At 43.9% G+C, this 17,682-nt stretch overlaps 1 protein-coding gene across 1 annotated transcript in view; it reads left to right on the top strand.

Moving 5' to 3' along the window:
- The first annotated feature begins 1,341 nt into the window (after window positions 1–1,341).
- TFAP2D (transcription factor AP-2 delta) overlaps window positions 1,342–17,682 on the top strand; it is a 61,891-nt gene continuing 45,550 nt past the window's right edge. The window contains exons 1-5 of the mRNA XM_003802977.1: window positions 1,342–1,890; window positions 2,889–3,386; window positions 6,935–6,995; window positions 16,736–16,901; window positions 17,080–17,198. Coding sequence (XP_003803025.1) covers window positions 1,852–1,890; window positions 2,889–3,386; window positions 6,935–6,995; window positions 16,736–16,901; window positions 17,080–17,198 — 883 coding nt within the window. The 5' untranslated portion in view covers window positions 1,342–1,851. The remainder of the gene's footprint in view (window positions 1,891–2,888; window positions 3,387–6,934; window positions 6,996–16,735; window positions 16,902–17,079; window positions 17,199–17,682) is intronic.

The following is a 17,682-nucleotide window of genomic DNA, read 5'->3' as shown; positions in this document are numbered from 1 at the left end:
CAAACAAAGACTCACTGCAAGCGTTTGGGGAGTCAGCCCCTCAGTGCCACTGGCACTCTTTTTACCACTTTCATTAAAGATCAAGTTGGACATTCTTCCTTTTTGTCTTCATTGGAATATCAGCCTCTTGACTTCATTAGACCAAAATATGGGGTTTCAAGAAGTGGGGGAAGGGCGCTGGCACACCTTGAAGCAGAGAGCAAGTGCTGCCTACTGACCCTGTGTGGGGCTGAAGCCTCGTGGATCTCCACTGCAGACAATGCATTTCAATTCTTGTCGTGTGCCTTTGTCCATTTGTATAAAGCAAAGAGCGCTGAGTGACAGCCCCAGTTAGCCTGCATGAGCAGATCCTAATAAACCCTCCCAAACCCCGACCTAAAAAAAAAAAAGCCACATGCCTGTTTGCCTGCGGCTTATTATTAAGACACCTTCTCAGCTTAAACACTTAAAAGCTAACCAAATGAAATGGCAATTAAGACTGAATTACCCCTTCTACCTCTGAGATGAGTCTGTGGGGCCAGCCAGTTCCTTCCTGTGAGATAGCCTAGACTTTGCAAAGCCTCAGTATTGCGGGTTTGTAGCCACTGCCACCCCCTCCAGGCACTAGATGACTTGGTGGGGGAAGCTGAATTTTGAACGAAGTAAAGCTCAAAAACTGTTTGAAAGTCAAGAAATCCACCGCAGAGATGGAGATAGGTGTGCGCTGCCTCCTTCCTGCCCTCTCTTTGTAAAATTCAACTTCCAAGCATTTAAGGGTTATTTTGGGGTAGTGGTATTCAAATACCTAGTCCCATTGCTAAATGGTCTGTGCCTCCACTGCACCCCCACACAGACTCACACCCTTACAAGCACTGTTTCCAAAAGGGAAGAAGAAAAACACAAAAGAAGGGGGAAAACGGGCTGGGTTAGGGACCGAAAGACAACATTTTACCTAAATGTAGAATCTTGTCACACGTCTTTATTCTCTTGCCTTTTTTCTAAATACATTGCCAGTTACACAGTTGCTTTAGGACAGACAGCAACTCCAGACTGTCCATCACCACGTTATTTATTTTAAAAGCTGCTGAAAAGTGTAAGCCACCACCTGGTTTTGCCTTTCAAGAAGGGAGAAAGAACCTAAATTCGATGTAAATATGGAAAGAGCAGCATTGTTTCCACTTAGGCAAAGGCAGACACCCCAGTCTGGGCAAAACTGATTCGGATGGTTGTTGGAAAAAGCAGCTTTCAGCATCCAGGGAGTGGAACCAATAGGAAGGAACACTTACCCATATAAAAGGAAGCTTTAATTAATATATAGTTCTATCTCTAATATACATACATGGGGACTCGATCTCTATATTCACAATAAAATGTGTGCAGTTGCTCTCCACAGAGATGAGTCCCCACCTCAGTCGGTATAGAAAAGCATGATAAAGGTTGGAAAAAATGGATAAAAATGTTGAAAGAACCTCCAGTTCCTTATTAGGCGAAGATACAATATTTATTCCTTGTCTCCTGGGATAAATCTCTTCTGCCTATTGTCCTCCCAGTTCTCAGTGCTGATGCTTAATTTTCAAAACTTCTATATTACCAAGGGACCTACGACATCAGCCAAAGAAATACTCAGCAAGTACAAAATCTGTTCCAGGGAGCTGCTTTTGTGCAGAGGGAAAATTTTGTTCCTACAGGTTTTTAAGTGGGTACGAGGCAAGGAGCTATCTGATCCGGGCAAAACCATTACAATTTAGAGCTCTATCTATAGAACATTTTTTTTCCTTAAAAAAAATTGGAAAATACAAGAAGTTTGGATTTTTTTCCCGATTCTTTTTTTGGAGGGGGAAATTGCATCGTAAGCTTTCGGAGAAACCCAACATGTCAACTACCTTTCCGGGACTAGTCCACGATGCCGAGGTATTATTACTTTTTTTTTTTTTTGAGCGCGCGTGTGTGTGGCGGCGGCGGCGGTGGCGGCGGCGGTGGCAGCTTCCCCTGTCTCTAATCTATATTGGACCGTTATGTTTAATTATAATCTGGCTTTCGGGGGAAGTTAAGGAAGGAAAGGGGAGAAAGTTCGTTATGACATCTGTCGCCAGGGAGAGCAACTCTCTGCCACGTTAAGAAACATTTGCCATAATGAGCGGGAAAACATAATCCTAATAATAAAGGGGGGGTGAGGAGAAAGAGATAGAGATGGGGAAAAAGATTCTCTGAAAGGCAAAGAAAAGGGACTGGTGGGGGGGGGTAGTAGGTGGACAAGGGGGTGGGGAACAACGCACCCCTTTTGGAATGGGCTTATTCAAGGCAAGGGAAGCAGAAAGAGGGGGTCGCATTCCCTCCCCCAAATGGCTAAGGATGAACAAATTGAAAGGTTTGCACAGACTGGATTTGTTTTTAATATGTGGCTAATGATTTTGAGCAGCCGGGGCCGAACATCTCGGCATGGCCAGGAGCGGAATTTCAGGGCTCAGTCTGGATGCGGTGGGAAGGCGCGGGCCAGCGCTCCCTGCGACTGGACTGGCGCCTCTGCTCCCGCGGCCCCGGAGTCAGTTGCAAACCTGGCTCCCAACGCCCAGCTCCTTGCATAAGTTGGGCAGGGGCTCTGTGTGTGTGTGTGCGCGCGTGTGTGTGCGTGTGTGCGTGGTGTCACCCGCACCTATATAGGGTGGGGGATTTTTTTCCGCTCTCTCGACTGTGAGGACGAGGCCGCCCACCCCCAGTTCGCCTGTTCGCAAAGGCTCCCTGGCAAAGGCGCTGAGTCCCGGCTTCGGCTTCCGCACTGCCGGAGCCTGGCGCGCTCGCTCTCCTTGGAGTGCCAGAGAACGCTTCTGGCTCTCGGAGAGAGGCGCCTTGGTTGCAAAATGACAAACCTCAAGTTTTTCTGTTCTCCCTTTTCCCCCTCTTCCTTCCAGATACGTCACGACGGATCAAACAGCTACCGTTTGATGCAGCTTGGCTGTCTGGAGTCCGTAGCCAATTCCACTGTCGCCTACTCCTCCTCCTCTCCTTTAACTTACTCCACCACCGGCACCGAGTTTGCGTCCCCCTACTTCTCCACTAACCACCAGTACACCCCGCTCCACCACCAGTCCTTCCATTACGAGTTTCAGCACAGCCACCCGGCCGTCACCCCCGACGCCTACTCTCTGAACTCGCTCCACCACTCGCAACAGTACTACCAGCAGATCCACCACGGGGAGCCCACCGACTTTATTAACCTGCACAATGCGCGGGCGCTCAAGTCGTCCTGCCTGGACGAGCAGAGGCGGGAGCTGGGCTGCCTCGATGCCTACCGTCGGCACGACCTGTCCCTCATGAGCCATGGCTCTCAGTATGGAATGCACCCAGATCAAAGACTCCTGCCAGGGCCCAGCCTGGGGCTGGCCGCCGCGGGAGCAGACGACTTGCAGGTAAATAAGCAAGCAGAGAATTTGTCCGCTCCCTCCCTTCTATGCCCACCCCCTCCCGCTCCATTAATGCTTTAATGCTCTGACTGTAAGCCATCTTCTTTCTCTCTCCCCTCCTCCCTCCTCCCTTCTTCCCCACCACACACACACATACACACACGGACTCACACGCACACGCACACACACACAGCACTTATGGAAAGTTATCAAAACAATTAGGGAGGAGTATTTCCGTGCTGTCCCACTCACTGGATCCAGGCATTTCACCTGGACGTGCTGGCGTCCGGCCAGCTGCGGACCCCCACCGTGGGTCTGTCTTCGAGGAAGTCTTTTGTGAAAGGACTTTGTTTGACCCTGAGGGGGTGCGGTGGGGGAGATCCAGGAGGCTGCCCTTGAGCCAACTGGACTCAGAGTTAGACCCGATAAGTTGATGGCCAATCGCACCCTCGGTCTCTGTACTTTACAGGATCTACCCACGCCTCCCGGACGTTTGTCCCAAATTGAGCTTGTGGGGATCTTACTTGATAAGTGGGGGCTTGGTTTCTTATTAGAAAATTGTTGTAACCCTGAGCTTGAGTAGAAGTTTCACCAGATATATTTGATTGCTATGGAAAGTAAAGAATAGCATTTGGAAGCCTCGAAAATCCACCCTAATGAAAGAATCTGCACAACGCATTTCACCAGGGTTAGAATTGAGTTTAATTCTCTCTGCTGGATGTGCAGCAGCTGAATGATTCACAACTTTATATTTTTATTTTCAGGTCATTACGTTTTACATAAGATGAAACGCTTAAAAAGATAGAAATGAGGAAATAAAGCAAGCAAAAGAGAGAGAGAAAAGAAAGAGGAAAGGAAAATGAAAGAAGATAAGGAAGAAAGGAAGGTAGGAAGGAAGGAAGGAAGGAAATAAGAGAGAGAAAAGGAGTAAGGCAGGGAAGGAACTCAGGGTAGAAAGAAGAAAGGAATTCAGACGCTGGAGAGGCCCTCACTCACTCAGATGATCTCACTTTTACTTTTTCATAATATACTTTCGTAAATTGTTTGCCAACAATAGAATTTATAATTATGCAGTTGTATCGTCATAGGCACATTTCAAACAAATAAACCCACAAATGTCCAGTAAAAGAATTCAAAAGACCCAAGTTTGTATTTCTTTTTAGCTGAAAGAAAGTTCAGCTCTACCTGAGACTCCCTCCTTTCCCAGTCTGCACAAAGCTGGCCACCTTCTGCACACTCTCCACTAGAAATGGAGAGATATTCCAAGAGCACAAGTTGGAGACGTGAGAGATCCCTTGTTGCGCACAGAAAATCTTTTCCCCTCATTTACCTCTGAGCCAGGGATTGTTTTTAAATTAAAGTGAAAGCCCTTACAGTTCCCTCAAAGAGCCATAGTTGCAAGACCGGTGAAGAAGAGAAAAGATTTGGATCCATAAACCTTGACTTTCTAAATTTATATTCACAAAATAATTTTATACGCTCAGGGCATTTTTACATTTTTCACAAGGATCCCCTTATGTCTCAAGGGGGAAAAAAATCTGCCATTCAATGCTTAGCTCAACTAAAACCTATTTACTCCTTTTAATAGCCGCGTCTGCTGCTGATTTTTTTGTATCTGTACAAATTTTTTTTCTGTGCTAGGCACAAAGCCGGGCATTTTTCAAAAGAGGGGATTAGAACATTTGCAAGCACCAGACAAAGAGCGAATCCCATGCAAAAGGACACCGTAGTTTATCCAATTTTCAACTTAGTGCCATTCAACTGGTCATTTATGCAATGTCATCCGACCAAACAACATGTTTTACTTATGAGGGGGAAAAGTTTGTTAAGTGAAGGGACCAAGATTTGTTGATTCTAAGAAAATAAACACATTAATGGTGCGCCAGAGAGAGGGAGGGAAAGCAGTTCAATCCCTTGGAGAGGTTTGAGGCCCTTTACCTTCTACATTTCAGATATTTTGAAACCTTTTCTTGAAACTATCTCTTTTTTATATACTTAATCTCCCTTTCCCCTTTTATTACTCATTCTGAGGCAATATCACTTGTACTGCGGGGACACTTCAAGACACTAGAGGAAGCAGAGTTGGTGCATGATATCTGCGTATATCTTTACATAGATAGAGACATACGTGCCTCTATCATAATCTGTATCCATATTTATATGTTTAACTACCTATCTATGAATGTTATGTAGCAAGTTCATAAATCTAGCAAGTTATTTTCCTCCACTCTTCTTGGATCAAGTTGACAAAATGAAAAAGAAAGAGTCATAGCTACTTTTAAAACGAGAAATGGGGAGGGAGCGTGTGGGAGAAACCCGTCTCTCTCCTTTTATTCCTTTCTTTTTAAAACATTCATCAGCATATGCCTCATTTCAAATGCAACAAATGTAAATATACTTTTCCCTGCACAGAATTTTAAGTGAAAGTCCAATGGTTTGGAGGGCGGTCTAAGTCTGCCTAACAGATGCAAACAGTCTTGTGGCTTCAGTTCCATCTTTGAGTCCCCTAAAAAGATTTGCTATGGCCAACAAAGGAAACTGTCACACCTTTTCCCATCACCGCTTTAATTTATGCTCAGTCTCCAAGTTTTTTTTTTCATATTGATTTGATAATCACTTTAAGGCAGAACATTTAAAATAAGAAAGAGCTCGTGAGTAGGTTGAAAAGGGGGGTCTTGCAGGCCTGCCTCAATATGGTGAAAATGGGGAGGCGAAAGGGAGCCAGGGTTGTAAAGGTTGTTTTGTAAAGTGGGTTTTTATTATGCACCGACTCTCTCCGCATTTACTTAACTCTTCACGGGCTGTTGGGTAGGTTAACACCCTTCAAGGCCTCTTTCATGTCCAATACCTCGTTTGTTTGTAAAGGAAAATGAGCCTTTAACACATTTCGATTCAAAAAAAAAAAGGACAGACCCAGAGAGAAATTTTGATTTTTCTTAACCAAAAATCAGTCAATCCTTTCTACCTTTCCAGTTTAAATGATTCCTCAATCCATTAGGAGCTTGAAGATCTGCAGTGAGTGACCCAAGGTGTTTCCTTCATAAGGCCCATTTGAGGTAGCATATAGGATGTCCCTACATTTGGGGTAGAAGAGAACCTCCAGAAGATATCTTGAATCCTGCATATGAAACAGCTCCTCTGAGCCCCCAAGAAACCCACACTCCCAGACTTGACACTCTAGGTGTAATTTGCTCCACTCAGAAAGTGCTGAGTATACACCGTGTATATATGTGCTGTGTGCCTTGATGGGGACTCAAAGGGCTTCTCATTCTCTTATGCCAAGATGAAAGACTCTCAGGCACTTTGAAGTATAATATTGTGTGGTGATGTAAAATGCATACCTTAAGATTTATACAACTTTTAGACTGTGGTTTTTCTTGAGTTTTTTTTTCTTGAAATAGTGTTTGGTGACAAGCTTGCCTCAGCTCAATGTTTGCTTTAAAATGTCTACTGAGATGAGGCTCGGGGATGGGCCAATTTAAAAGACTTCACCCACGTGGTCATACCTATCAGTGTCTATTTGAGTGATTTTATTTATTTTATTTTTTATTAAGGGCTCTGTGGAAGCCCAGTGTGGGCTTGTTCTCAATGGCCAAGGTGGAGTGATAAGAAGAGGTAAGTCACAACGTGTTAATCCTAAACATTCCTCTTTTATCTGTTACATCGTTTTGAAGATCTAGTGGTGCTTTTAAACATCAGATCCCTCTGATGATTAAGAAAACAATTATTCTTAGTGAATTGTTCTAGTCCCACACAAGCATACCTACATTAAAAAGTCTCCCTTCTTCCACTGAGGCCTCGACCCAGACTATGCCCAAAAGACTTGTGATGGGAGACATTTGCTGCTCCTTACAGAACAGCGACAGAATCAAAGTTAAAGACAAAAAAGAAAAAAGAAAAAGAAAGGAAAAGGGGAGGAGGGAAGCTTCTCACACACCCCCTTCCCCCAACATCAATACGACATCCTCAAGCACAATTTCGGGTCTCTTTTAGCCCTAAATGTGCCAGCCACAGTCTGGGTGTTTGAGGTGATGGTGTTAGCTGCTTGAGGCTTTGAGAGATTCTGTGAAAGGCCAGATCATTGAGGCTTTAGGAGAGGCTAATGAAACACCAATATTGTAGCTGCCCTAATTTTTCTAAATGTCCAGAACATTTCTTTCTTCAAGAGACGGTGGGAGGAGGAGGTGGTGTTAACTGTACTGGATAAAGCTTTCTTGTTCCCATCTGTTGAGGAAAACATCTGAATCCAGAGTTACCCATGGAATCAGAAGGGGAGGGAAGGCAAGGGGAAAGAACTGTTTAGTTCAGGTGCTAAAGGGGGCTGCATCTCATATGTTCCATTTTGACAAAAGGTTTTGAACTATGACACTCTCAGGGCCTCAAGGCAGTGCAGATTTTGTTGGCTTCCCCACTTAACTGTACCCAGAGCCTCTGAAGTTTATTTTTCCTAGCAAGCTGAGTAACCCGAGGAGCATGCAAGCAAGAGGGACCAGCTGTTATCCCAACTTCATACGAATTAATAAGACGTGGCCTATTCACCAAGACTAATTCCTGCTCCAGGGCCGCAGTTGTCTTTAGTAACCTAACCACTAAAAACTGAGTCCCTTCTGATGATATAAAAAAAGTCCTGCATTCCCTTCCCATCTCTTTCAAAGTTTCTTGAAAATTTTCCTTTTCTGGAGAGAGTCATATACTGGTAGAAAGCAGCAAATTACTTCATGTAAAAACTGGAGATTTCTTAACCTGATGCCCGATGTGAAACTCACTCCATTTAAGTTGAAGAGGAAGGAAAACAAAGGATGCTTCCCTTTTGGAATTTGGCTATTGTCATCGTGGGTTTGGAATTTACATTAAATTTAAAAGAGGTCAAAACATAAAAGAGCTATTCAACTCTGTTATTTACCTGATGGAAATTTAAAGTATAGTTTAAAAAAAAAAGGAAAAGGAAACAACTACTGGTATTGCTTCAGAAAGATTTTTCAAATGAGCAATATTAAGTTTGCCAGCCCAGCTACTGCTTGGCTATATTGAAATAACACAAAATAGGCCTGAGACTGGTGAATGTTGAAATAAAATACACAGTTGGAGGAGGTAAACAACAACAATAACAAAATACACAGAGAAAAGAGGACCAGATGAGAGATGCCGATTAGGGTTTGTATGGGGCTTGTAAAACGAAAAGGTGAGACAGAGCAAACCAGGCGCACAGAGATGTCGGTGGTGCTGAAGGACAGCGCCACTAATTAGGGACCAGAGCCTGCTCCTCCCAAAGCCCGGCTCCAGCCACTGTGGTTTTGCATTCACTTTCGAACCAAAATCACATTCTCAGACGCTTTGAAATTGCACTTGAGCATACAGTAGCTGACAGAGGGTGGAAATTATTTGAAGCCAAGGACAGAAGCTGGAGAGGAGGCAGCAGTAGAATCGTTGAATTTCTGGGTGACGATGTAGGGGACACCCTTCCATCTTGTCATCCCATCCCTTCAAGAAAAACCAAAACTCTTAGGTGTCTACAAGGTGCAAGCTGTGGTTTTACTTTGTCGGGGCTATAGAAATAGTCTCCCTTAAGAGATGCTTTATTGTCCTTATAGAATTCGGTGCCCATTTGTTTCACCAACAAATCGTCACTGAATGTGCTATTTTAAACCAAATATGGATCTCATAGGAGAATAGCTTAGCTTTAAAGAGAAAGGGAACAGTAACTTGGGGTTTATGCTTGCATCCTTTAACTAAACTCTAATCCCCCACTTGGAAGGAATTCAGAATTTAGCTGCTGAGTTGATTCTGTTTCACCTATCAGAGAAAGGAAAAAAAAAATAAATCAGTTAACCTGGTTGAGCCCTGGAGAGAAGGGAGTGTGTCTGAAACAATCAATGGTCTTGACAATTCACAAGTAGATAGCAAGGAAGTGTTATCTTAAAAGGAGGTGTATGTTCTGCGGAGCTGCCTGGTTCCTGGTCCCGGCCTTCCTGTTTTTAAAGAAATGCTAAGGGAAGCCTCTTTTCTCTATAGTCACGGCAGTGCACACCCCTGATACAATAACTCAGATCAACTTTGTTCACCAAAAATCTGGAGGACCTTAATTCAAGCACCCTGCTACACAGTCATACCTCATGTAAACAGATATTGTCTAACAGCCTTGGATAAGAATGTCTCTATTCCAGTCTCCACATAAAGCATCGTTTCTTGAAAAGCATATATTTTCACCATTTTCTCTCTTCTGATAAATTCTCCGATAAATTTCCAGAATTTACGGGGGGAGGAAATAACTAGATTTCCCTTGCAAAGGCCCCTCCCCCCCCCAAAGGTTCTTCTTGAAGAAAGACACACATCTCTGTGCCTTCTCAGGGAGCCTGTCCTGGTTTGCGATGGTGTGAACGGGTGGGAGGTGGGTCTCGGTTATTTTTTTCCATTTGGCCACTTTTCACCTGTAAAGAGCAAGATATCACAGTCTTGACTCACTCTATTAAGGTGCAATTACACTGTTTTTGCCTGTAATGAAGGCCTGATAGCCAAAGAATGCGTGGGAGAGGGGACAGCAGCGAGGTAATTACCACCTAGATAAAATATTTGCCACCGCCTTGGAGGCGCAGGTCCCCTCGCGCTCACTCTCAGTTAATGGTGTGCGCGATTTTGCCCGCAGCTCCGCCACTCCAACCATCAGAACCAATAATCTTTACTTTACCCTGTGCTCGCGTATCGATAGCTTCTTTCGCCCGGGGCGTCGGCTTTGATATGTTAATATTACTGAGTAGCAAATTCTGCAGAGATCATATTAATGTTGTACGTACAGAGTGGAGCTTTGCCTTCGTTGAATATTCAGATACTGGGTTTCAAAAGACATCTCTTGAAGAAATGAGGCTTCTATTTACAGGAGTCGTCTGTGTTTTTAATCATTAAAAAAAGAAAGAAAGAAAAGAAAAGGAAAGGAGGGAAAACCCACTCTTCTTTTCCCTGTGAATCTTCTGAGGCTCCCCCAGGCCCCCTCCCTTCTGTCAGGCAACGTCCCTTTCATTTCTTTCTCTGAGGATTTAATAATAGGGGAACAATGTTGGTGACGATGATGATGATGAAGATAATGATGAACAGATCCAGCCTGGAGTTGAAGGGTAGGGGCAGAATTGGGGAGTGGGCTGTAGCCTTCAGGGGAGAATGGAAGTGGGATGAGAAGACTTAGCTTTTCCAAATGCGGGTGAAAAAAGTGACATTTTGGCCCTGGTCTCTTTTGTGAAATCGGATGGCAAACTGGAAAAAAAAAAAAGTGAGGGGGGAGAGGAAAAAATGAAAAAGTGAAGAGAGGCAGCGCCCTTGTTTCGCTTTGTGATCATTCTGCCTTGCAGCCCCAGGCTAATTTCAGAAGCTTAAATACCGCTATAGCCTCTGGGCCACGCGGAGAGGGAGCGACCCGGCCACCGGCAGGCAGGAGCTCTTTCCCGATTGCCCGTGGCTACACAAAATACAAACTACTTTGAATCAAAACATTTTGGGGGAATTAATATGACCTGAACTTTGCACGTTTTAAGAGAGCTAGAGTGTATCAGATCGCTTAGAGGTGACTAGCACACCAAAGTGGAGGCGTTTATGCTCGTTACAAATACTGTCAGATCTGATTTAATTTCTTTAAAAAAAAAAAAAAAAAACTTCCTTGAAAAGGCCCCGTAGCTTCAATTGCCCGTTCTGTTAAGAACATGTAGGTGGACTTGACCGCCTTCCCTTTCGCTGCCCTCATGGCGGCCCTCAGGCTGCTTGTGCAACCTGGATGCACTTTCTTTTGCTGCTGCGGGGTTCACCAGGCCCTGAGCCTTGGACCCGGTTCGCTCTTTCAGCTGCTCCTGGAAGAAGTAAGATTGGAGGAGGATGGGAAGCCTTGTTTCTCTTCCTTTGTCGGCGCCCCGGCACTGGAGAGTGGCTACCCGGATTCTCCACCGCAACTGGCCCAAACTCATCGCTATGGCTCATCCATTGTAGTGAAAATAGAGCTAAAAGTACACCTGGATCCTCCCCTGCCTTAGTTCCCAGAGGCAGATCATGCAGATTTGAAATCCATTTTCCTTTATCTAGAGGCTGGTTTGTTTGGAATCTTTGGGGGGTGGGGGACGGTCAGGGAAGGGGAAACTGCCTTCCCGTAGCCCACTGCCTTCTCTCTAATTTCTTAGGGCTTTGAAAATCATCAAAAGTCAAACCTCTCTTTGCATTGAGGGATGGGGATTAATTCCCCCCCCCCCACGCACACTGTTACCCACCCACCACTGCACTAAACTAGCGGGTGTCCTGGAACAGACCTCCCTTTCTTTTGTTCTGCCTGGCATCTGCTCCGGGAGGAGCTCCTTCAGCCCTGGTAATCCAGTTATACCTGTAATGGCGTATACCCTTCCCCCAAACAGCACAATCCGTGGCTGAGAAATCATCAAAGGCCTACTCGATTGCAATTAAGCGCGCACTCCTTTGCTATTTGATTATGCTTAGTATCTGCAGCTGCGGGTGGAGGGATACCATGGGGGAGGAGGATTAGGAAGGGCAAGAGGCTACAGGGGAAGCAGCGGAGAATAATTCTACCCACCCAGTTTACACCCGCACCTCGCAGAAATGCAACCTTAGAACAAACAGGGACAGGAAACTCTTGTAATCGCTTACACATTTTTAATGTGTCAGAAAAAACGAGCGATCACTGGAGATGAAGAAGGGGAGAAGAAAAATCCCTGCCGTTTGTATTTCTTTCATTTGAATTGTAAACATCTGTTTGGCTGTAAGGCGAACAGAACATTTATTTTGCTCTCAAGATTTGGTCTAATTATGTCAACATCGACGCGGCGACGAGCGGGGCGGCGCTGTGGCTTTGGAGAGGCTGCGCGCAGCGGCCGCCGCCGGAAGCCCGCCAGGAAGTATGGATCGCACCTGGAGAGCGCGCAGGGCGTCTAGCCGCAGCCAGGTGTGTTCCAGAGGGGGCGGAGGCGCAGAGGCAGATTTAGGGAAGCCCTGGGAGCCTTGGTTCCTTAGAGACAGCCTGGGCTGTTTCCTCTGACCTAATAGCGGGGGATGAGAAGAGGAAGAGCTTACCCAGGCGGCAGTGCTTGGCTTTCCCAGCCATTTGCAGCTTCACGGCTTTCACCCTGAGACCTGGTCTGGTGGCTTTTTCTCAGGTTGATGAGCGCGCTGTGCAGCCATTTTCCCTTGCACCTCCTTACAACTTGGGGACATAAGTAGAGCAGGTGTGAGCATTTTCATTTTTCGGATGGACAGACTGAAGCCTAGGGAATTCCTAACTAAGGTTGCATGGGTTTCCAGCTTGCCAAGTTCTTACCTGTAGCCTAGTACTAATCCCACAACCCAACACTGTGCCTGCAGACACAGACCAGAAGTCCCCAGCTCCACCAAGAAGAATGTAGCCCCATCCATGCTTGCGGCTATGTGTATGGCCGCTGAAGACCTGCATCTGTGTGCCTGGTTTTGTCACACTCCTAGGAAGTCTCCAGTTGACTTCTTCCTGTAGCTATTATGAAGTTATTCCTTTTATGAAATCCATGTCCTAGACAAGAGGCCTTGAGTAAATTTTGATTTCTAACCCTGTTACCATAGCTACCCATCAGAATTTGCAGTATCACTGGAAATATAAAAAATCCTATCTCCAACTTTGAAAGTAGTGACCTTCATGGAGGTATTTCTTCTGTGAACTATGCATGGAAAAAGAACTCTTGGAGAACTTCTGCATGATTACCCTGGCTGTGGCATCAAAGCCATTCTGATCTAGCTAGATCTAGAATGAATATCTCACAATTTCAATAGGAGCTGCCATGAGCAATTTCGACTGGTAACACTGGGATGGCTACTGAACATCGCTTGGTGTGGTCCTCTATTTCATGACTTTCCTTCCTTGCAATTTCATTGTTACCATCTGTAGTCTAGAGTCCCTTACAGAAGAAACCCCATGTCTTTGGTACCTTCATTCCAAAAGCAGAATTCTAGGTATACTGACCTGTTAATTTTTTCTACATCCCCCCCCCAAAAAAAAGCCATTGAGAAGAAAGATAGCAGGTTCCCCATGTTGCTGTAAACTCTACAAGTTGCCAAATCTTTAGCCAGAATGAGAGAGTTCCCCAAGGCTGCAGCAATGCCAACTATCAAAGCAACAGAAATTCCCTTTAAAGATGCTGTGACATAAAAAATAAAAGACCCTAGAGTTGATGGCTAATCCTGAATACAAAATAAATCCTTCAGGCAATTTGTGTGTGCATAAAGCTTACTCTTAATATGCGGCCAGTGTAACTTACCTAATAAATGCCTATTTGAGCATAAGCCAAAACCCAACCTGGACGTAGGAGAGACTCAGGGGCCGAGGAAGTTAGCACATGGATTCAGTGGCTTCTCTGGGAACAGCTCATTTTCAATACTTGGGGTTCGCTTTGCCTAAAGGGGGCCATTTTCCAATGGGAAAGAGCATGATTTAACTCTTTCTTTTACAAAAAGAATCTCCCTGTATTTGTTCGAACACATTGAAGATTAGTGAAGAAAGGAGAAGTCTGAAATTACGTCGTTCCCTTCCCTTAGTAGCCCCCCCAAATTAAAAACCCCAAAATACAGTCTACTCAAGCCTTCTCCTCTCTTACTCATAGTAAACTTGGAACCAATTGGTAAGATTCCTGTGTCCTCAATTGTATACTTGCTAGTGTGCAAGAGAGGGTGGTTTATGTAAGAATATAAATTTGCTTATGATTCATAGTGACTTGCGAGTAGAGGCCTGTTTTTAGAAGAGAGCTATTGGATATAGACATTTGTTTGTTTAACATTTTTGTTTCAGATTGACCTATATCCTGAAGTAATCAGTCACGATTCTCATAATATTACTCTAAAACCGATTCATTGTACCTATCTTGCATTCACGTTCATCACAGCTTTTGAGAATTCATTTTAGAGCTTATTTTAAAAATGTATTTTGCATCTATCAATACAAAGTGAAAGCATGAACAAAAGTGAAATGGCAGCCTCAGTTCCGAGAATTTGGGAAAATATTTTTATTGTTATTGCTATAATCTATCTAGCTAGATCTAGAATGAATATCTCACAATTTCAATAAGAGCTGCCATGAGCAACTTCAACTGGTAACACTGGGATGGCTACTGAACATCGCTTGATGTGGTCCTGATTTGATTTGTCCTTGTTCTGATTTAAAACTCTCTGGGAATGCATAGTGGGGAAATACAGGAGAATTTGTGTTTCTAGCTCCTTAATCAAATGTTTGCACAGTTTTCCAAGTTTTCATGGTGTTGGCTGTAAGTTTAAATCCAAGAAATAGATTTTAATTTGACAATTGAGATTATGATCTCTTGGATTTCAGGGCAAGTTTCTAGGCACTGGCATGGGGGCTTTGGCCAAGTGTAGGGGAACCAAGTTCGAGGCTGGAGATAGTTGGCTGCCCTGACATTCCCACTCTCTTCTCTCCTATTCTGAGAGGGCTTTGAAGCATTTAGCCTGGGAACGCTTAGAGAGAAAGACTTTGGTCTCAGTATTTTCAGGGGAAACTTGGGTGGTGATATGAGTCATTCCAAAAGTTTTGATATTCATGAATAATTAAGAAAAGTTAAATCGTGTTAATGGAAATACATGAAGCCCTCTCAGCAACAGCAATAAGCCAAGCAGGTACAAACTTGCATGGATGAATCAGAAAGGATGCTGTCGACTGTGTTTCTTGGAAGTAAAATAATGGACCATAACACAGTCTGTCTCAAAACTTTTGTAGTGACCCAAATAAATAAGCAGTGGGAATTCCAGAGAGTACAGGGGTTAAAGACATTGTTAAGAGTGGGCTGAGGTTGCCTTGCTCTCCTCTTCCCTCTCCTCCCCAGGTCGGGGGTTCCTTTGTCTTTTTAAATGTTCTCCCAGGTTTTTTCCACCAAGATCCCAGCACACGAAAATCCAAAACCAAAAACTCCACCCATGCAACATTTCACTCGTGCTGCTTAGTCAGGGAGGGTAAGAGCCACTTGAGATGCAAGTGGTGAGTCCTACTCCTGTGCTTCTCAAACTTTAATGAGGACGTGAATCATCTAGAAGGCATGTTAAAATGCATATTCTAGCTTGGAATGTCTGGGGCTGAGCCTGAGATCTCATACTTCTGTTAAGTTCATAGGACTTCTGTTAAGTTCATTGCCCATACTTTGAGTAAAAAATACTTTGGTCAACATTCATCTGCCTGTATGTCTTCTCTTATCCATGCTTTCCGCTCTTGAGCCTTTTTTAGAGATGGGTCTTAAGATTGCTACCAACAGAAGAAATCAAAGGCAGCTCAGAAAAGCCAGCCTTGAATTTGAATTTGTCACTGAACCCTGAAAACTCTGCCTTCAGATTGCTCAATGCACAAGGAGGCAGCCTTTGATCCCAAGACCATAGTCATCATGCTACAAAGGTGGACATCAGCTTAGGACTTTTTCAGTGGATGAGGAATTGGGCAGGAAGAAATTCTCCCTGGAGATTACAACATTTATGTCTTCAAGACTGCTTCAGTTCTCATTCAGTTGTGCAGGGATAGAAAATGTGCATTGTGATTCCTGGAAATGACTAAAGCTCCAGGGGCTTGCTGGACCTTGGAGACAGAAAGCTCTGTTCCAGGAACCCTAGCGTGGCAAAATTGCATTGGTAATTTTGGTGTTAACAGTTACCTATCTTCTTTCCTCCCTAATAACAATAATAACAATTACAACAATATTATGGACAACTACTATTTATTAAGTGTTATTGTTACTGTGTTCTAGTTCTTGTGCTCTACCTGTCCATGTGTGCTGATACTGAGGGCTGGCATATAGTATGTGACCTTTGACACCTGTATATGTTGGAAATTTCTGCAAATGGGCAAATCCCCAAAAAGGATCTGGGATTGAGTGACTGTGGTATCTTAAGATGATAGATGAATGAAGGAAAGGAGATGGCAGTTTTTAAAAATACTTTGGAAAGGGCAGTAAGTGGTGGATAAAATGTTTCTATCGTGTATGTGTGTTTATGTATGTGTATATATAAACACACAACCATGGATTAATAATACCTACCCTTTGTGGCATTGGAATTCGGGTTTTTAATTAATTTCTTGCTGAAGATGTCACACACTGGTAAGCCAGTGTAGGATGACAATTTTCTCTAAAATCACAATTATAACCCTGTTTTATATGTGATACTGGGAAGGTACAACCCTGAGTAGTATTTGAAAGGACGTGTTCAGAGCAGCTCCCTGGGACGATCTGGGGGATGTGCAAGTACCGTTCTTATCATGTATTCAGGATCCAGAGTCGGCTCCTGATAGTAACAGCCTCTCATGTGGTTACCTTCTCTTACTGTCACTAACATGTCATATGCTTTTATCCCCCAAGGTGGCACCTGTGTGGTCAACCCCACAGACTTGTTTTGCTCTGTTCCTGGTCGCTTGTCCCTTCTCAGTTCTACTTCCAAATACAAGGTGACCATTGCTGAGGTAAAGAGGCGCCTCTCACCACCTGAGTGCCTCAATGCTTCACTCTTGGGAGGCATTTTGAGAAGGTAAGACTGAGGTGTTTTCTAGCACTGTGTGTATGCTGCCTGCTCTGACACCACACCCGCAACCCTCAGCCCGTATGTCCTCCATCTGATGTTGCATTCTCCACCTGGTGAAGTCTTCTGGTAATTTTTATCAGAATGGTGAAATTTCAAAACCTAGTTTTTATTTGTTTTTGGACAGAGCAAAATCCAAGAATGGGGGCCGCTGCCTGAGAGAGAAACTGGATAGGCTTGGCTTAAACTTGCCAGCGGGAAGACGGAAAGCGGCCAATGTCACCCTCCTCACTTCCTTAGTCGAAGGTAGGACTTTTCAATTCAGTAAACTAATTCCGGAAGGTTTGAAATGCTTTGAAATTCAGGCCTGTCACATTATACTGTTTCATTCTTTTCCGTACTGTAAAGCAACACAGTTAACATTACAGTTAATCAATGTCCTGATTAATCTTGACAATGATGATTAAATTAGACTTAGGCTAACACTTAAATAATTCATAAAATATTATTTAATTTGCTAATCTTGGCATGATAGAGGAGAAGTCAATGGAAGATTTAAGTACTTCTTCCAGTATTCCCTAAATAACAGTCACAAGAGAAACTAGCTGTGCTATTATTATTTTTATTATTGTTTATTTTAAAGTTTAGAGAAATCTGGCTTAACTCATTATAGCCAGTAAAGTATGATCTACAAGATAAATGATCCTTTACGAAGAGTTCACAGAAGCCTACTCATGATACTGAGTCTGAAATCACATTGTATTAATCTTGGTAAACATCTCTTCAAGCA

The sequence above is a fragment of the Otolemur garnettii genome, unplaced genomic scaffold (assembly GCF_000181295.1).
Source record: "Otolemur garnettii isolate 467f Iridium unplaced genomic scaffold, OtoGar3 scaffold00269, whole genome shotgun sequence".
Lineage (NCBI taxonomy): Eukaryota > Metazoa > Chordata > Mammalia > Primates > Galagidae > Otolemur > Otolemur garnettii.
The sequence above is the reverse complement of the archived record's forward strand: the minus strand, read 5'-3'. Positions and strand labels throughout refer to the sequence as shown.